An 18,687-nucleotide genomic window follows, 5' to 3' on the forward strand; every position below is an offset into this window, starting at 1 on the left:
GAGCTCGTATCTTCCAATTACATTCCTAACTTTGTCTCTCCACAGATATTCATCTACCCTTTCTTCACGTGCTCTGCTCATTCCCTTGCACGCGGCCAGCGCCTCAGCGCTCAGCACCCGCCTATAAGATGTTCACGTTCATGTGTAATACACGTCTGCATTTTTTCTAAAGAGTGGGTGTAGGATGATGAGTACGGTGAGTGATATCTACTTGGCCATTCAACTCGGCATATACCTAATATTTCATCTCTCCCCGCACATTCGTAGAAGACATCAATTCTCACACCTCGCTACCTTCCTCCTGAGAATATCACTCAGTCGTATTATCCCTCAAGCACGCCTTCCAATGGCCGAGATCAAGTGATGGCTAGTAGACTTCGACTTCTCACCCGCATTTCGGATGGAGACCAATGAGACGAACGAGGACTCTTGCATTCCGCCCTACCTTCCCGCGGCAGCTATCAATCAGAACCAAGTTGTTCATTGTATGAAGTTAGTTCAGTAATGTGTGGCCTTCGTCAACAAGCATGCATGCTGAAATCTCTCTGGTATATTGATAGCTAAGAAAGATGTACACTCTAATTTCAAGGTAGCTCTGCAGAATATGGTTTCAGGGACTTACCCACAATCACGATCATACAAGTTAGTTTGAAGCCACTCTCTAGCATGGCTTCAATCGCAGACCTACCGCAACAATTACATTTGTTTATAAGGATAATGAACGCGGTCCCTAGAAACAATCCATGAGTTCAACTAGATGTCGGAAGTTCAGACAAGGGCAGAAAAGCGAGAAATGAATTACGAGTTAATAAATGTTTCTATCAACGGAATTTCGTCCGAGAGAAGATGTCATAGATCTGTTCGTCAGTTCTATGTGTGACAGGAGTCGTTGAAATGTGGGGAGCAGCTATTGTCAGATACCAAGTAAAGAGTCGTGGAAGCATTGCCAAGTGCTAGGTGGTTTGGGAGCAAGCTGATAGACTCATGATGGCAACAAAGAGAATAAATCGTTCACCACCCTAACTTAATACCCTCGATGACGCCGCATTATGACAATCAAGACAAATTTCAATTTATAGACAATCAGGTTAATGCAAGTCCGACCAACTAAACACAACGAACGGGTAAGTACTGTAAACAACTGTACTTCGAATAAAAACCAAAAGCCAAGTATATATAACAGCAACGGCAGAAGAAGCAAGACGGTGAGACGAAAGTTCCATAGTGTAACCCAAAGATTCTTCAAAGTTCAATATATTCTAATGATGTGACAAACTTGTTGTTCGGAAGTAAGCTTTTATTCACCCGCGAATCGTAAAACAACTTGCCTATCACCACATGTCACAGAAGCTCGCATCTACCTGGGTGGCAGTAGCAGTGACCTTGCCCGCAGCAACGCCAGTGTTGTCCGTCAACTTGTTAAATGCCTCAAGGGACAGATTGAATGTATACGCTGCATCGACAGCGGTGATGTAGATGCTCTCATGTGTCCCAGTGGGAGTGGTGTACTGTAAGTTCCAGCAGGTACCGCAGAGGGGCGAATTCCAAGTGAGGTCGGGAATACCCCCAATGTTGGGAAAAGACGGAAGAGAGCCGAGAGTGGTGTAGCCCTTTGTTAACAGGCCATTGGCACCGTTAGAGCAAGCGACATCGTTGAGGGAAGTGGTTGGATTGTCATAGAAGGTGTCGTAGGTCACCTCGACCTGCGTCGCAAAAGCAGGAAGAGCAAAGACAGAGAGAAGAATGACAGCGGAGGAAAGCTTCATTGTGCAGGCAAGTGGTTTGAAGACTGGGTTGTTTGAAGACTGGGTTGTTTGAAGACTGGGTTGTTAATGACTGACCTCTGGATGTTGGCCAGGCTTTATAGTCCGTGCCCATCGACGAATGGCGCGCGTGTAGCCAGAATTTGAACCTAGCTTACATGCGCATCAGGATAAAACACAGCTAGACCGTAAAGAATGGAGGTTAGTAGTGGCCTCAAATGCCCGATGACAGTTGTCAACTTTCGTGCCTGCAAACCTATGAGATGAGGCAGGACACGTAGCGGGACGTTTAAAAGTCAAATACGGTGGCCTGTGTGCTGGAGACGACAGTGTCACGTACTCTTAGGGGTTTTTACATAAAACTATCATTGACTGTACGGGCGTCGACCACCGACAGTGCTGTCTCCTGTCTTGGCAGTACGTTATTATGTGCTTTTCACGAACATGGGCGCGAAATAAGGAGAGAATGACCGCGTGACCCGCGCAGAGAGCATAACTCCACGCAGGACAATTCAGTCGTCAGCAGGTGACAGTGCATGTGTGTAGCTTGCGTGCGGTGGCCATGTATGCATTGATGCATGCCTTTTAGCCATCCTTGAATATTGCTAATGAGCCAACCACACCATAAGTCCACAGCAGCCCTATCCTGTGAATGGACATTGCCAATTTGGACAAATAGCGCTGTGCTGGTCGGACATGCGGCATGTTTCGAGGCCGTGTTTAATATAAGAGATTGTCGGTGCCCCTGACGAAAGGGAGACAGCACAGGACATGAAAAAACCTGCTCAAGAGCATCTGGTGGTAAATCGATGGGTTTCGGAATTGAGTTCTGTTGATGAATATGTATTATGAATTCAAACTTGCCTCTGATATGTTTCCTCGTCGTGATTTTGCGACCGACCTGAGTCATTTTGGAAGGTGGCTGGAAACGGATGAATTCTAATATTTTGGGCTTAGAGCTTCGCCTTTTGCCGTGAGTGGGCAAGTCTTAGCCCTGGCCTCACACAGATTTTTTACCAGCGTCATCACCCTTCACCTACTTCTGCATAGCATCACCTTGCAGACCGCGTCCAAATGAGAATGTAAGATGAGGTACACGAGAAAGAGGAGAGTTGGCGGGAACCTTGTTGGCAACAACATTGACCGCGTTGAGGAACTTCCCTGCATCAGGGTCAGAAAGACCACCTACTACTTGACAAAATATATCAGTTTAGGGTGGGGCAGGCAGGAGAGAGCAACGAAAGTCCTGCCTGAAAGGAGGACGACTCGGACGCCTTCAACTGTGACAGGGACTGGACGAGCAAGAATTATAGCGGTGCCAAGCCAATTTCCTCAACAGCTGACGTGGTAGAATGCGAATAGTGCTTGAGGCCAGGTTGCGGAAAGAAAGGCTTGATCAAAGAACCTGCATGAACAATTCAATCACTCGACAGAACTCCTCAAAGGCCGGAAGTAGCTCCTACCCACCACCACCACACCTATGATACACAGTGTATCTCACATAAAACATACTGATTATCCTCACGTGGACCCCAATGCTCTTGCTGAGGTCCGCGTCTTCAGCAAAATCAACATCAGGTTCCACGGTCGTGGTCAGACCAGCTTGTTGACTAATAGCGACACAGTAGGGATGACGAATTGGAGAGTATCAGGGCATGCCATTTGCTGAAACGGGCTCCAGCTGCTGCTACTGCCTGGAGACGGGGCAGAAGGCTCCCAAGACCCCGGTGAGTAGCAGGTTCTAAGAAATCGGAAGAGAATGCACGTCCGTGTCAGTAAGAATACCGGGAACGATGGCCCTGTAAAGCCCAGGCCCCAGGGCCAGCTGGAAGTTCCCAAAATCCAAAGTCTAGCTCACCAGGAAATTGGTGAACACAACACTGAACTGAACGAAGTTCGCATTCGGTTCAGCGATTTTGCTGAACGCTGGACCGAACATGCTCGATTCCGTATTCGCCTTGAGCAAGCACACGATGTTTCTTAGTGTTTCGAAGAAACTCCGAGTTCAGCCGTGACAGGGCGATCATGACGCAAGGATCCTCGTCCGAAACATGTCCAAGGTGCTTCCATCCTAGAATTGCATAGCTTAGCAATGGATGGCCTTCGCTGACATCCGTAGCATCAACTGGATCTTCGTCTATACAAACATCAGGTTCTTAGCTCATATATGTGAAAGATAGTATCACGCCTTTTGCGCAGATCTCATCCACAAAGTCACATAACACATACGTAATCAAGAACTCGCAGATCTGTGCGTGCATGTCTGAGATCGATCTAAAGATGTTACTAGGGCGACTGATCAAATATTCCTGGTTGCATAGCGCATAAGCGGACGAGTAGGATGAAGAAGGTTGATAAATCATACTTTGACACTATAATGAGATAGAGCGACGACCCCAGTATTCTCGTTATATGTCACAAGGCTTCCGCACGCGGTCACGATATCCATAGGGTCCATAACACCAAGGTCTGGACTAAGATTTGATTGTCCGACTTCGATCATCATCGCTTCGTTGAGCTGATCAAGTGTTAACGGGGTGAACGTGCCGGCGAGCCAAAGCAAACAACTCCGGGCGATTTGCTCATCGCTTCGTCCTCTTTGTTTGATTGCCTGAATAATCCCATCATACGTCTCGTAAAGTCCAGCTGGAAGGTTATTGAGGGCTGCCTCAATTTCGATACGTCTTTTGCAAGCCATGATTTCGTCCAGTTGACACTGAACCCAGCGAAACCTGCATATGATCATACAATGATGAATTTCCAAGGAGCGAGTAAGAATTGTTTTACTTACATGCCCTCGGCCTTTTCTAACATCCAAAATTGTCTCCTTCAGCGCGTCGGACAGGCATGATAATTTCGTCTGAGTCTTCAGCTGCTCCGTAATGTGTGCGCATATATCTGCCTTCATCCGCTGTGCGCTGTCCTTCAACGACAAGGTGGGGAGATCATATAAGGCGTCTTGAATGTCTGGCTCGCTTCTACCGGTGACGAAAAGTCGTAGTCGAGCATCTTCGGCAAGGTTTACAAGATGTCCGACCAAGTTGGGGTGGTCCTTGCATTCGTCCAAGGCATCGATCACAAGGACTGGTCGGCGAACTAGCGTCGATGCTTCAACAAGAAGCTTTCGTAGATAACCGAGACCTGTGGGATGCAGCTTTGCATCGTATTGTTGCTGCCAGAGGTTTCGCAGAGAAGTAATATCACCTTCTTGCAGCCCTGGCTCGCGTATCTTGGTGATCCAGTCGTCTTGAGATTGTTGAAGTAGCTGAACAACCAAGGAGCGCAAAACCGCTGCTGCGCTTGTCGTCCTGTCATCTCGGAAATTGCAGTAGAAGTACCTGAGCGTCTGTGACTCTGCTTCACCCTTACCCTGAATTTCGTCGATAACGGAGGAACTGCAAGTTCAGAAGCTAATCGGAGAAAACTTTCCGGACGAGTCCGAACTTACGCAAGGATTGTCTTTCCGTGTCCAGCTGTGCGAGTGTCAGCGACTTGCAATTAATGGTGAAGGATAAAACTCACGCTGGCCATTCAACCATAGAAATGCGCGATCTGATGTATTCCAAGTCTTATACTCATCGGTGTAGAAAATCCAACGACCAATCCCAGGGTTTCGCTGACCATGGCAGGTGGCGTACTTTTCAGTACAAGACACGAGGTTCATCCATTGAAGGAATTTATGACGTTCCTCGGCTATATGCATTTGAACAAGGTGAGGATGTGACTAGCTATCAGCGACTCACCTTTTTCGCGCAACTTTTGTGCAGTAGAATCCTCCCTTAATCCATGGACTCCTTGACTAATTTCCTTGATTGTATTCCTTGCGCTGGATTATATTTTGGAATGCATCACGAATGAGTCAGCTTACCATGAGTCGATTGCTAGAATTGCTGTAATGTCGACATAATATTGTTTCGATCTATCAGCGATCTCTCCCGTTTCCTTTTCCTTGAGTGGCCAGGTCCATCTGCTTTTTTTGCTCATTTTCCCACTCACCAGGTCATCCGGCAGATGCTGCTTCAGTTCTCCATGTAGCTTCGTGATTGGTCCATTTTCAGCCATCAGTTTTGAAAGTACACCACGGAGATTGTCTGGAAGACATGGATCCTTCTTGATGTCCATAACGGCGGTGAGGATACCTCTGATTGAATTGTACTGGTCAAGGAGCCTTTTACAGGACGAGGGAGCGTTGCGGGCGGAAACAACATATCGATACAGAAAAAATGAAGCTTGCCCTATCGTTTGAACGAGCTGAAGAATGGTCACACCACCGGTGAAGGCATCCATCTGGGGGTGGAAAATATAACACCAGGCCCTGAGCGGCAGTGCTGTAACTTTGAACCAAGGAAAGGCGCCCATTTGACCTATTTGCCACGTTGAAACCATGATGCAGTGACAAAATGATGATCGATAAGAACTGGTGATGTGAAGTACATGCAGTATATGGATGTTGGAACTAGATTATTTTAGTGAGTACCCAATGAGTGACCTTGAAGAGAATAACCGCCTGAGGTTCCAGCAGCAATTGGGTTATGTTCTGATGGAATGGAAAAGCCTGCCAGATCAACATGATGTTAGCACAAGTTAGCACGTGCTCGACGCACGCATGAACGAAGTAGTGATTGTGTTATCTTGGAAAGATGGTGACCTTGTTTTGAAAAACAAAGTGCTAGTCACAAATCACGGTTACGTCACAACTGGGCGTATTTTGAGTCTTCACCACCTGCATCAGGAAACCGACGCGAAAATGATAAGATCTGAGAAAGCTTTACTAACTTATTGGGCTACCCAGGTGGTGATTGTACTGTTGGGTTGGGCCCAGACGCATTACAACTGCGATGAACTTCCAATATACTGAAGATTCCATTAATTTGTGCTTGCACGGCCTGCTCTTGCAAAGAGACGCCCAGGCAGCAGGTCAAACAATTCAGCTCGCAAGTCATAAATCGCAGAAGCTCTACCCATTTAATATTCAGGTATAGTCAAGTGTGTTATCTTCTTACAAACGCCCGATTTGCCACTCCAAAACATATCCTTCAGTTCTACCGCTTTCCAAAAAAAATTCCTCTCCTAATAAATGCTTTTATGCCTAAGAAAGCCCGATGAACTGGTCAAACCACCTAAACACTTCGTAGTGCCATTTCAAACTATCCCAGTCAAGGCATCATCAGCTCGCGACTGGCGTGTAGAACTGCACACGTACCCATTCCCAGCGTCGAGCACCAAATGGTTCTCGTCTGGGAAGATCAGAAGGCGGCTTGGGACGCCCCGTCTATATGCGTGTCGATCAGTATGGATCGCCCGCTAGGAGCAAAAATAAAAGGAAAGGACAAGGAACGGTGGGTTGAAAAGGAACGATAGGTGTAAAAGAATGCAAAAAGAAGAGAAAAACGCACTGCTGCAACGCATGGAACACTGCAATCCCATCTGACTCTGGGAGCCTGTAATCCTTGCTGCTATGAATTGTCAGCTGCGGGGTCGACCACTTGGCAACGGTATACGCGGGACTGTATTTCCGCGAGGCTTCGAGCGCGGCAGGTTCCCATGGACGTCCTCCCCATCCGTGATTAAACTGGAGTGTGTCAGTAGTTAGCGTTGTAAGGGAGAGATGGGAGACGCACGGAGAATGGTTCATCTGTGACGTAGCTGTCGTAGGTTGTGTCGAACATCTGTTTTATGTAATGGATCAGTGTCTTCCTTTGCTACTTCACGCAATGACGGGAAACGCACTCCATTGTGGCAGACCAGTGCCTTGAACCCAAATCCGAGCTCAGGGTTGCCTTGGATCCAACTACAAAGAACGAGAATTAGGACACAAGAGGATGTAAAGGACGAGAAGGAGATGACACGCACTTGATTGCATACCCCCCATAACTAGCACCAGCAGCCACCGTGCGGTTCTGGTCAATCTATGCGCGGAGGTTGACGTCAGGATGCGTTGAGTGAGGAAGACAAGGTGCAGGGCCTCACCTCTGGGTATTCTTGAAGGATGTACTTCCATCCCATCAACAAGTCTTGGATGGGGCGGCCTCCCCAGTTTTTATTGACCCCATCTGTGAATTCTGAAATACTGCATAAGCACAAGAACAGACAAGAGAAGAGAGTAGCTCACTCTGTCCAAATGAAGTGGACCCCGTTGGATTGATAGCAACGACCACGTATCCCTGGCTCGCAAAGACTAGAGCACACGTAGCCCAAACATTAGCCCATCCTTGCAGCCCATCAAAAGGAATTTGTGTACCATTGGGATTCCAAAACGTCCACCATTGGTCAAAACAGGCCCACTCCGGACCTCCGTGGATAAGCATCACTGCAGGCCACTTCCCATTGACCCCACGTTCGAATCCAGGTGGGGTAATCACATAACCGTGTATGTCCTGCTCCTCGGCCGTACCTTTGAACCAGAAATCCTTCCCGGGGGAGAGATCTTTGCCTTGGAGCCCAGCGGAGGAGAACGAAGTAAGGCGCGTAACCGTCGTCGCCTTCACATCTGCCTTTCTTCCTGCTAAGAGATCCCGCTCGGCAGCGTCGAGCCCACTAAGCTTGTACACCTCGTTTGGAGACGTCAGGCTCGAAAGCGCGAAGGTGGCCCTGCCACCTGGGATTGGCGTGAAGCCGGATATAGAACCGCTGGAAGTGAGGGCTGTAGGTTGAGTGGTCTGTGTGGTGTTGGAGGGAGGTGTAGGCGGAACAGCCAACACAAAGACCTTGATGCGGGCATGATCACCGGTAGTGGCATAAATGAGGGCAGAGGAAGGGGAGAACTGGGATTGGGTTAGCTGACTAGTACGACGACATATGTATAGGAGTGAGGAGTAAACTCGCAAGGAATTGATAAGGATCACAATGCAGGAGATAGAATCAAAGAAGTAGGGACGATCGGATGAAGATGTACTCACGATAATAGAATCAGGAGAGCGGTCCCAGTCCTCCGTAATGGTGAACCGGACATTTTCCTTGAGATCATAGATCACCACTTTCGCGCTGTACACATAAAGTTGACAACGTGGGAAGTAAGTGTATGAGCGAGTGAGAGGTACATGGGCGAATTAAAGTTAGAACGGCATACGAATAGGTCGCATGACCTACCGATCACTCTCGTGCCCATCAAGTGCCAGTTCCAGCCAGGCGACCTTATCGCCAGAAGGGCTGAACACAGGGGAGTGCGTCGCACCTTGGATGCCCGAGGTGAGTTGTCTAAGGTCCTTTCCGTCATGTGCAACGAGGTAGACCTATGTGGTAGTGTGTTAGCATAGAAGGGCAAGATATGAAGTGCACGCACATTCTGCCTAGTGTGCACAGCCCTGGGGAGTTGCGGGTCCATGGCAGTGAAGATGACATGCGTTTGGGAAATATCATAGTCATTTGTCTCACCGAACGGTTCCACAGGGGAAGACTAGCTCAAATCAGTTTCACCGCTAGCCCGGAGTGTAGAAACATGTACTTACGAGTCCTGTCCCCTTTAGCACGTTCACATAGGTTTCCCCCAGTACCCACTTCGCACCTACTTTCGCCAAACTGACCCCAATGAGAGCCTTGCTCTTGGGACCAACCCACGTATCCCAGTGGCGCTCAAACATCTCATCATACACCAGACCAGAATTGCCCCGATTCTCATACGCCGTGTCCTGCTCCTTCACGGTCTCGACGAGGCCGTCAGGATAAACATATGCGGAGAACACGAGGCGCTGAGCGCTAGGGCTGTAACGGAACGCGCTGGCAGTGGTGATGGGGAAAGATCCTACGTGGGAGGAGGGGTCGGAGGAGAGAGGAGAAGTGCTGATGGGGATGGTGTAGAGGCTCTGTGTGTCATTTTTTGTTACGACATGTGCGATGGTGCGAGAATCAAGCCAAAAGGCATCGCCGCCGTCGGGTAAAGGAATGTCATAGGTATGGCTATCGCCGAGAGCAATAACGGAGAGTGACTTGTGAGTTCTAAGAGCCAGGTGTTATGACTAGTATAAGTCCAAAGAAAAGAAGGAGGAGCATACTTGCGGTCCTGAAAAGAGTGGGTGCTGATGGGTACGATAGCAAGATCACCGATGTCATTTGGCAGAGGCACGCCAGGCCGAGGGAGGGTCAGCATATCTTGTGGGGAGAGTGCATTTGCACGCTCGCTGAGGGTAAAGTCTGTAACCATTAAGGAATTTGTGGGGCAGAAGCTGGTCCAGGTGAAATGGAACTGGACTATAATGGCACAATAGGCTTAATATACGGTATAAGCCTCATGCACCACAGCCTAGCTAGTTCAACACCAGGTACTCAACTTTAATTATTGCTCACCATTGCGTGAAACGTCGTGCGACTATGAGTACCACGTGTTCTCGTGAGTAAGGATCACATGTGACTTTCTGAGTATGCAAACGAAAATAACCTGATTTCTCCCAGAGTCTGAAATTCTGAATACTCACTTAGATTACCTTGGAGCAAGGTTATGTAGGTGTTGCCCGTCAAATGACATGCTGTGCAGTCACGCGATCATAAACAGTCGCATACAATTCCCCAACTCCCACGTTAGTGGAGGAGGGCTCTTGTCGAATTCAAACGTATTCCCATCCTCTGCCAACTCTATCCGCTTTCTTCGGGATTTCTCGTAGTCTTTCCCATTACTAAGCGACATAGGACAGTTACATTTCTCTGGACGAGATAAATCCACGGACAACAAATTTGTTTTGACCACATCTAACGTTGACCTGTTCTTCTGACCTTTCTTCTTGTGACCTCTGGTTAAAGAGTACGATTTCAATTTATAGACAATTAAGTTAATGCAAGTCCGACCAACTAATCACGATGAACGGGTAAGTACTGTACTGTGAACAACTGTACTTCGAATGAAAATCGAAAGCCAAGTATATATAACAGCAACGGCAGAAGAATCAAGACGATGAGACCAGAGTTCCATAGTGTAACTAAATAATTCATCAAATTTCAAGATGTCCTGGTGATGTGATATGCTTGTTTGTTCGGAAGTAAACCTTTGTTCACCCGCGTATCATAAAACATCTTACCTGTGATTATATGCCACAGAAGCTCGCGTCTATTTGGGTGGAGTTTGCATAGACCCCGCCCGCAGCGACACCAGTATCGTCCGTGAGCTCGTCAAATGCCTCAAGGGACAAACTGAATGTATCCGCTGCATCGACAGCGGTGATGTTGATGCTCTCATGTGTCCCAGCGGAAGTGAAATACTGCAAGTTCCAGCAGGTACCACACAGAGCCGAATTCCAAGTGAGGTGGGGAACACCCCCAATGAAGGGGAAAGACGGAAGAGAGCCGAAAGTGGTGTAGCCTTGTGTCAACAGGCCATTGGCACCGTTAGAACAAGCGACTTCGGAGAAGGAAGTGGCTGCATTGTCATAGAAGTCGTCGTAGGTCACTTTGACCTGCGCCGCAAAAGCAGGAAGAGCAAAGACGGAGGAAAGGATGACAGCGGAGGAAAGCTTCATTGTGCAGACAAGTGGTTTGAAGATTGACTTGTTTGAAGACTGGGTTGTTTGAAGACTGGGTTGTTAATGACTGACCTCTGGATGTTGGCCAGGCTTTATAGTCCGTGCCCATCGACAAACAGCGCGCGCGCAGCCAGAATTGGAGCCTGGCTTACCTGCGTATCAAGATGAAACACAGCTAGACCACAGAGGACGGGGGTCAGTGGTGGCCTCAAGTGCCCGATGACAGTTGTTCATTCTCGTGCCTGCAAACCTGTGAGACGAGGCAGGACACGTAGCGGGAGGTTTAAAACTCACCCGAATGCTGGAGACGACAGTATCATGAGCTTTTAAATAACACCATTATTGGCTGCGCAGGCGTCTTCGACCACTGACAGTGCCGCCATGTACTTTTCACGAATGAGCGCTAAATTTAGAGAGAATGACCACATGACCTGCGCCGAGAACATAAATAACTAACTCTATGCAGGACAATTCAGTCGTCAGCAGGTGACAGTGCACATATGTAGCTTGCGTGCGGTCACCGGTGGCCATGTCTGCATTGATATATTCCTTTTAGTTATCCTTGAATATCGCCAATGAGCCAACCATACCATAAGTCCGCAGCAACCCTATGGACCTGCGAATGAACATCGCCAATTAACTTTGACATGAAAAAATAGCGCTGTGCTGGTCGGCCATCTGTCATGTTTCAAGGCCGTGTTTGAGATTGCCGCCCCTGATGAAGGGAAGACAGCGCAAGACATGAAAATAAACCTGCTCAAAAGCATCTGGCGGTAAACCGATGAGCTCCGAGATCGAGTTTTGTTGATGAACGTGCATTATGAGTTCAAAATTGTCTCTGCTATGCTTTCTCGTCGTGATTTTGCGACGGACCTGAGTCATATCTATTATTTTGGAAGGTGACTGAGAATGTATGAGTCCTAATATTTGGGCCTCAAGCTTTAGCCCTGGCCTCACATAGATTTTGCACCAGCTTCATCACCCTTCACCTACTTCTGCATAACATCACCTTGTAAACCGCGTCCAAATGAAAATGTGGGATGAGGACGAGAAAGAAGAGAGTCGGCAGGAACCTAGTCGGCGACAATATTGACCGCATTGAGGAACTTCACTGCATCAAGGTCAGAAAGACCACCTACATGACACAAAATATCAGTTTAGGATGGGACAGACAAGAGAGAGCAATGAAGATCTTGCCTGAAAGGAAACGATGCCTTCAACTGCGACAGGGACTGGACGAGCAAGGATTATAGCGGTGGCCAAGCCAATCTGCTCAGCTGACATGGTAGAATGCGAAGAGTGCTTGAGGGCGGGCTGCGGAAAGGAAGGCTTAATCAAAGAACCTGCGCGAACAATTCAATTACTCACGACCGAACTCCCCCAAGGCCAGAAGTAGCTCTTACCCTCCAGCAGCACACCATATACAGAGCATCTCGCATAATACATACTGATTATCCTCATGTGGACCTCAATGCTCTTCCTGAGGTCCGCGTCTTCAACATCAAGTCCCACGATGGTCAGACCAGCTTGTTGACTGATAACAGCAGAGCGAGCAAGGCTTTTAGCTTGGACTTCGAGATCAGCCTGAGTGGGTAGGGATGACGAATTGCAGAGGATCAGAGCACGCCATTTATCGAAACGGGCTCCAGCTGCTGCTGTCGCCTGTAGACAAGGCAGGAGGTCGTCAAGACCCTGAGTAGCAGGTTCTGAGAAATCGGAAGAGAATACACGTCCGTGTCAGCACGAATGCCGGGAATGATCATTGGCCCTGTTCGAAAGCCCAGGGCCAGCTGACTACAGAATGATACAAATATAACAGAGTTTTTGAAACAACGTATTCACGCATAATTTGAAAACCAGTAAACGGAATTCTAACCTGGATGCCGTGCCAATTGAACAAAAAAGCGGAGCAAGGTCATATCATAAGTTCGCACAGCGAACCCCTAGTACTTGTTACGGTTATCGGAATCACCCGGTGGTGCCAAAAACACTTACAAAATCCTAGTTTTATTTAGGGCAGTATTTAATGCTGGTGTCGATGTATACAGTACACCTCCAGCGGTACTAAGGTAGCACAGTATTTAGGACAGTGTTAATAATGCCGGTGTTGAGATTTAATGCAACTCAGTATAATAAGCCTTACTTATTGGGCGACCCAGGTGGTGACTGTACTGTTGGGTTGGGCCCAGACGCATTACAACCGCGATGAACTTCCAATATACTGAAGATTCCATTAATTTGTGCTTGCATCACACAGATCTGGTCTTGCAAAGAGACGCCCAGGCGGCAGGTCAAACAATTCAGCTCGCAAGTCATAAATCGCAGAAGCTCTACCCATTCAATATTCAGGTATAGTCAAGTGTGTTATCTTACAAACGCCCCATTTGCCGTTCCAAAACGTATCCTTCAGTTCTAACACTTTCCCAAAAAAAAAACCTCTCCTAGTAACGCATTTGTATGCCTAAGAAAGGCCGATAAACTGATCAAACCACCTAAACACTTCGTGGTGCCATTTCAAACTATCCCAGTCAAAGCATCAGCTCATGACCGGCGTGTAGAACTGCATACGTACCTATTGGCAGCGTTTATCACCCAATGGTTCTCGTCTGGGAAGATCAGAAGGCGGCTTGGGACGCCCAGCCTATATGCGTGTCGATCAGTATGAATTATCAGCTAGGAGCAAAAATAGAAGGAAAGGAAAAGGACCGGTGGATTGAAAAGAAACGATAGGTGCAAGGGAACGATGTATGAAGAACCAGAATAAAAAAGAATAAAAACGCACTGCTGCAACGCATGGAACACCGCAATCCCATCTCCCTCTGGGAGCCTGTAATCCTTGCTGCTATGAATTGTCAGCTGCGGGGTCGACCACTTGGCAACGGTATACGCGGGGCTGTATTTCCGCGAGGCTTCGAACGCGGCAGGATCCCATGGACGTCCTCCCCATTCGTGATTAAACTGAAGTGTGTCAGTAGTTAGTATTGTAAGGGAGAGACGGGAGACGCACGAAGAATAGTTCATCTGTGGCGTAGCCGTTGTAGGTTGTGTCGAATACCTGTTTTATGTAAGTCTTCCTTTGCTTCTTGATGCAATGAGGGGAAACGCACTCCATCGTGGCAGACCAATGCCTTGAACCCAAATCCGAGCTCAGGGTTGCCTTGGATCCAGCTACAAGGAACGAGAATTAGGACACAAGAGAACGAGAAGGAAATGACACGCACTTGATTGCATATCCGCCATAACTAGCACCAGCAGCCACCGTGCGGTTCTGGTCAATCTATGCGCCGAGATCGACGTCAGGATGCGTTGAGTGTGAGGAAGACAAGGTATAGGGCCTCACCTCTGGGTATTCTTGAAGGATATACTTCCATCCCATCAACAAGTCTTGGATGGGGCGGCCTCCCCAGTTTTTGTTGATCCCATCTGTGAATTCTGAAATACTACATCAGCACAAGAACAGACAAGAGAAGTGAGTAACTCACTCTGTCCAAACGAAGTGGATCCCGTTGGATTGATAGCAACGACCACGTATCCCTGGCTCGCGAAGACTAGAGCACACGTAGCCCAAACATTAACATAGCCCTCGTGACCCATCAAAAGGAAATTGTGTACCATTGGGATTCCATCGCGTCGACCACTGATCAAACCAGGCGCTCTCCGGACCTCCGTGGATAAGCAACACCGCAGGCCACTTCCCATTGACCCCACGTTCGAATCCAGGTGGGGTAATCACATAACCGTGTGTGTCCTGCTCCTCGGCCGTACCTTTGAACCAGAAATCCTTCCCGGGGGAGAGATCTTTGCCTTGGAGCCCAGCGGAAGAGAACGAAGTAAGGCGCGTAACCGTTGTCGCCTTCACATCTGCCTTTCTTCCTGCTAAGAGATCCCGCTCGGCAGCGTCGAGCCCACTAAGCTCGTACACCTCGTTTGGAGACGTCAGGCTCGAAAGCGCGAAGGTGGCCCTGCCACCTGGAATTGGCGTGAAACCGGATATAGAACCGCTGGAGGTGAGGGCTGTTGGTTGAGTGGTTAGGGTGGTGTTGGAGGAAGGTGTAGACGGAACAGCCAGCCCGAAGACCTTGATGCGGGCGTGATCGCCGGTAGTGGCGTAAATGAGGGTAGAGGAAGGGGAGAACTGGGTTCGGGTCAACTGGTTAGTATGACGAGACGTGTGGTAAGGAGGAGTAAACCCAAGGGATTGACGAGAATCACAATGTAGGATATAGAATGAAGGAAGTAAGGACGATCGGATGAAGATGAACTCACGATAATAGAATCAGGGGAGCGGTCCCAGTCCTCCGTAATGGTGAACCGGACATTTTCCTTGAGATCATAGATCACCACTTTCGCGCTGTACACATAAAGTTGACAACGTGGGAAGTAAGTGTATGAGCGAGTGAGAGGTACATGGGCGAATTAAAGTTAGAACGGCATACGAATAGGTCGCATGACCTACCGATCACTCTCGTGCCCATCAAGTGCCAGTTCCAGCCAGGCGACCTTATCGCCAGAAGGGCTGAACACAGGGGAGTGCGTCGCACCTTGGATGCCCGAGGTGAGTTGTCTAAGGTCCTTTCCGTCATGTGCAACGAGGTAGATCTACGTGGTAGTGTATTAGCATAGAAGGACAAGATATGAAGCGCACGCACATTCTGCCTAGTGTGCATGGCCTTGGGGAGTTGCGGGTCCTTGGCAGTGAAGATGACATGCGTTTGGGAAATATCATAGTCATCAGTCTCACCGAACGGTTCCACAGGGGAAGACTAGCTCAAATCAGTTTCACCGCTAGCTCGAAGAGTAGAAACAAGCACTCACGAGTCCCGTCCCCTTTAGCACGTTCACGTAGGTTTCCCCCAGTACCCACTTCGCACCTACTTTCGCCAGACTGACCCCAATTAGAGCCTTGCTCTTGGGACCAACCCATGTATCCCAGTGGCGCTCAAACGTCTCATCATACACCAGACCGGAATTGCCCCGATTCTCATACGCCGTGTCCTGCTCCTTCACGGTCTCGACGAGGCCGTCAGGATAAACATATGCGGAGAACACGAGGCGCTGAGCGCTGGGGCTGTAACGGAATGCGCTGGCAGTAGTGATGGGGAAAGATCCTACGTGGGAGGAGGAATCGGAGGAGAGAGGAGAAGTGCTGATGGGGATAGTGTAGAGGCTCTGTGTGTCATCTTTTGTTACGATATGTGCGATGGTGCGAGAATCAAGCCAGAAGACATCGCCGCCGTCGGGCAAAGGAATGTCATAGGTATGGCCATCGCCAAGAGCGATGACGGAGAGTGACTTGTGAGACCTAAGAGCCAGATGTCACGACCATAAGAACGAAGAAAAGAAGGAGGAGCATACTTGCGGTCCTCAAAAGAGTAAGTGCTGATGGATACGATAGCAAGATCGCCAATGTCGTTTGGCAGAGGCGCGCCAGGCCGAGGGAGGGTGAGCATATCTTGCGGGGAGAGTGCATTTGCACCCTCGCTGAGGACAAAGTCTGTTGCCATCTGAGGAATTTGTGGGGCCGAAGCTGGTGAAATGGAACTGGAATATAATGGGACCTGAGCAGCCAAGCCCAGCTGCAAGAAAGGAAGTATACGCATGACACAAATTCTGAATCAAGGCGTGTACGTCTGAGAGTAGGCTTAATATACGTTATAAACCTCGTGCACCACGGCCTAGCTAGTTCAACACCAGGTGCTCAATTTTTAAGATGAATTGTTGCTCATTGTCACTCACCGTTGCGTGCAACGTCGTGCGACTAAGCTGCCAAGTACCGCGTGTTCTCGTGGGTAAGGATAGCATGTGACCTGCTGAGTATCAAGATGAAAATAACTTGATTTCTCCCTCTGAAATCTGAATACTCAAAGTCCGCATAGATGGTTCTGCAGGTTCTTCCTGGATTCGAAGCTCGTCAGCTACATCATCTATCTGGCTGACCGCACCGGTATCTTCGTTGTCGGTGGTGTTCACCTCTGAGTTCACCTTATGGACAAAAATCCCGTGCACGAGCTGTCTCCTGAGGAGCTCACGTCTGCCAAGGTGGTTCCGATGCACTCCTTGTGTTTTGGTCTGGGTTTTACATGAACTAAGGACTCGGAAGTGTTAAACTGGTCACTGGCCCCAAGTCGATTTATGGGCCTCATGCCGTAAAAGCGAAGTTAAAATTCCAGATTGACTCGGAGGGAAACCACTTTGTTTTTTTTTAGGATGAACTAGAGGTAACCCTTTATTTATCAATACATTGCGTTCTTCAACCTTTAGAAATAATGATCCCACTTAGTTTCAGGTATTCACTGATTGTTCTTCACGATCACATACTAGCTTGTATTGAAAAGTGTGAGTAATGGTCACTTTTGAGAGTGTTGCAGACGCAAAGCGAAAAACTGATGAATTCCTAGAAATCAGTTCCGTGTCTCCTGACACAAGTGAGTAATATCATTCATGTTTCTCAAATTTGGGGTAGCTCTTGAAGGATATAGACCTCGAGAATACTTGATACTCAGGGACACCGGAAAGCCTGTATTTGCTAGGTGAGGCTATTGGCCCATTCAGTGAGGTCCAATGATGATCGTCACAGGTTAGTCGCCCTGATCGGCAGGACGTCGAGAATTCGCCCGCTGTCATGGGTATAGTTTAAGTGCTTTTATCAGTCTTCCTCGACGATGGCGATAAGCTACACTGTATGCTGGAAGGTTGCGGATAACCTTTCTGTTTCGGTCCCCCCTGTATTATGTCTGTTTCTGGGGTGAGCCAGAATCCGTCGTGAGTAGTGGCCTCGCTTTTGAATATTCACCCGTGACTCGATCGATTATGAACAAGGAAGACTCGCTCACACCTCGAGTGTCTACACCTACATATGCCGAGCATCGTCACAGCATCCCAACTACGACCCATCTACAGGCGTCGCACGAAACTTTGACTTGTGCAGGTTATTAGACGGTGCGATAATTCATCTCTATCGTTCCTTGAAGTTTTTTTATCTTGTCTAAAAAATAGGTTCAGAACCATTTAGGTTTTCATTGTTAGGTCAAATAGAACTCGACCTTACAATGGCGACTTCTTGAATTGGCTACAGTCGGACCAATGCTTACGAGCGCGTGTTGCCGAAGCACTGGTACCAACCTCAAAGATGAAGGTCAAACCTTCTGCGACACATGAACGATCAAAGTGATAATGGGAGTTGCTACTTCACGACACACAACCAGGCTCATAGAAGATTATGGCATCGGACTTGGGTGCATCAGCAGCGGGGGAGAGCTCGAGACTGTACTAGTATGGTGCGACATCGTTACACTGGTGTGCTAGACTGTTCGCCTTAAGCACACTCATGTCGCTGATATTGATTGAATGATGATGGATCCCTCGATGCTTGACTCCGGGAAAACGAGCTACTTTGCCTCCCAGCTGGGGATATCTAGATTGCGCCATTTTGTTTACAAGTTGAAGTTGCATGTTTACCGGCTTTTGAGGAGCCT

The 18,687-nt window shown here is 48.3% G+C and overlaps 5 protein-coding genes across 5 annotated transcripts; all 5 read right to left on the reverse strand.

Moving 5' to 3' along the window:
* Positions 1–1,102: 1,102 nt before the first annotated feature.
* On the reverse strand, positions 1,103–1,814 carry DFJ58DRAFT_677291 (Cerato-platanin). The gene is made up of 2 exons (XM_041383141.1): positions 1,337–1,814; positions 1,103–1,277 (listed from the first exon to the last, which is right to left on the reverse strand). Coding segments are annotated over exons 1-2 (432 nt in total). The 5' UTR covers positions 1,767–1,814; the 3' UTR covers positions 1,103–1,275.
* Positions 1,815–2,799: 985 nt separating this feature from the next.
* Positions 2,800–6,050, reverse strand: DFJ58DRAFT_741853 (uncharacterized protein; the record flags this gene model as incomplete). Its single annotated transcript, XM_041387164.1, has 11 exons — positions 2,800–2,951; positions 3,276–3,373; positions 3,993–4,072; positions 4,129–4,281; positions 4,329–4,495; positions 4,551–5,158; positions 5,212–5,236; positions 5,286–5,456; positions 5,507–5,583; positions 5,632–5,711; positions 5,760–6,050. 11 exons carry the CDS (start codon positions 6,048–6,050, stop codon positions 2,800–2,802), a joined length of 1,902 nt encoding a protein of 633 aa, XP_041249572.1.
* Positions 6,051–6,817: 767 nt separating this feature from the next.
* On the reverse strand, positions 6,818–10,210 carry DFJ58DRAFT_761620 (alpha beta-hydrolase). Its single transcript, XM_041388495.1, has 14 exons — positions 9,755–10,210; positions 9,212–9,698; positions 9,046–9,159; positions 8,853–8,995; positions 8,663–8,747; positions 8,005–8,527; positions 7,876–7,941; positions 7,734–7,825; positions 7,617–7,672; positions 7,494–7,554; positions 7,385–7,432; positions 7,160–7,335; positions 6,967–7,035; positions 6,818–6,910 (listed from the first exon to the last, which is right to left on the reverse strand). The coding sequence occupies exons 1-14, from the start codon at positions 9,901–9,903 to the stop codon at positions 6,853–6,855; spliced, it is 2,127 nt and encodes a 708-aa protein (XP_041249573.1). The 5' UTR covers positions 9,904–10,210; the 3' UTR covers positions 6,818–6,852.
* A 288-nt stretch (positions 10,211–10,498) lies between these two features.
* Positions 10,499–11,493, reverse strand: DFJ58DRAFT_439211 (Cerato-platanin). Its single transcript, XM_041380416.1, has 2 exons — positions 10,772–11,493; positions 10,499–10,717 (listed from the first exon to the last, which is right to left on the reverse strand). The coding sequence occupies exon 1, from the start codon at positions 11,207–11,209 to the stop codon at positions 10,778–10,780; it is 432 nt and encodes a 143-aa protein (XP_041249574.1). The 5' UTR covers positions 11,210–11,493; the 3' UTR covers positions 10,499–10,717; positions 10,772–10,777.
* Positions 11,494–13,527: 2,034 nt separating this feature from the next.
* DFJ58DRAFT_761629 (Alpha/Beta hydrolase protein) lies at positions 13,528–16,956 on the reverse strand. Its single transcript, XM_041388496.1, has 14 exons — positions 16,568–16,956; positions 16,028–16,514; positions 15,862–15,975; positions 15,669–15,811; positions 15,479–15,563; positions 14,825–15,347; positions 14,695–14,760; positions 14,553–14,644; positions 14,434–14,489; positions 14,320–14,380; positions 14,220–14,267; positions 13,995–14,170; positions 13,785–13,853; positions 13,528–13,731 (listed from the first exon to the last, which is right to left on the reverse strand). The coding sequence occupies exons 1-14, from the start codon at positions 16,810–16,812 to the stop codon at positions 13,674–13,676; spliced, it is 2,223 nt and encodes a 740-aa protein (XP_041249575.1). The 5' UTR covers positions 16,813–16,956; the 3' UTR covers positions 13,528–13,673.
* Between the last annotated feature and the right edge of the window lie 1,731 nt (positions 16,957–18,687).

The sequence above is a fragment of the Suillus subalutaceus genome, assembly GCF_016647625.1.
Source record: "Suillus subalutaceus strain FC151 chromosome Unknown DFJ58scaffold_7, whole genome shotgun sequence".
Classification (NCBI taxonomy): Eukaryota; Fungi; Basidiomycota; class Agaricomycetes; order Boletales; family Suillaceae; genus Suillus; species Suillus subalutaceus.

Excerpts from the sequence above, each read along its gene's own strand:
- DFJ58DRAFT_677291 (XM_041383141.1), bottom strand. The coding sequence starts at position 1,766 with ATGAAGCTTTCCTCCGCTGTCATTCTTCTCTCTGTCTTTGCTCTTCCT.
- DFJ58DRAFT_761620 (XM_041388495.1), bottom strand. The coding sequence starts at position 9,903 with ATGGTTACAGACTTTACCCTCAGCGAGCGTGCAAATGCACTCTCCCCA. Across the intron at positions 7,336-7,384 it reads TCACAGATGAACCATTCTCC|TTTAATCACGGATGGGGAGG; the intron begins GTGCGTCTCCCA and ends GACACACTCCAG. Across the intron at positions 6,911-6,966 it reads GTGCTCGACGCTGGGAATGG|TTTGAAATGGCACTACGAAG; the intron begins GTACGTGTGCAG and ends TGACTGGGATAG.
- DFJ58DRAFT_439211 (XM_041380416.1), bottom strand. The coding sequence starts at position 11,209 with ATGAAGCTTTCCTCCGCTGTCATCCTTTCCTCCGTCTTTGCTCTTCCT.
- DFJ58DRAFT_761629 (XM_041388496.1), bottom strand. The coding sequence starts at position 16,812 with ATGCGTATACTTCCTTTCTTGCAGCTGGGCTTGGCTGCTCAGGTCCCA. Across the intron at positions 15,564-15,668 it reads GATGGGCACGAGAGTGATCG|CGCGAAAGTGGTGATCTATG; the intron begins GTAGGTCATGCG and ends TTATGTGTACAG. Across the intron at positions 14,490-14,552 it reads TCCTTCAAGAATACCCAGAG|ATTGACCAGAACCGCACGGT; the intron begins GTGAGGCCCTAT and ends CTCGGCGCATAG.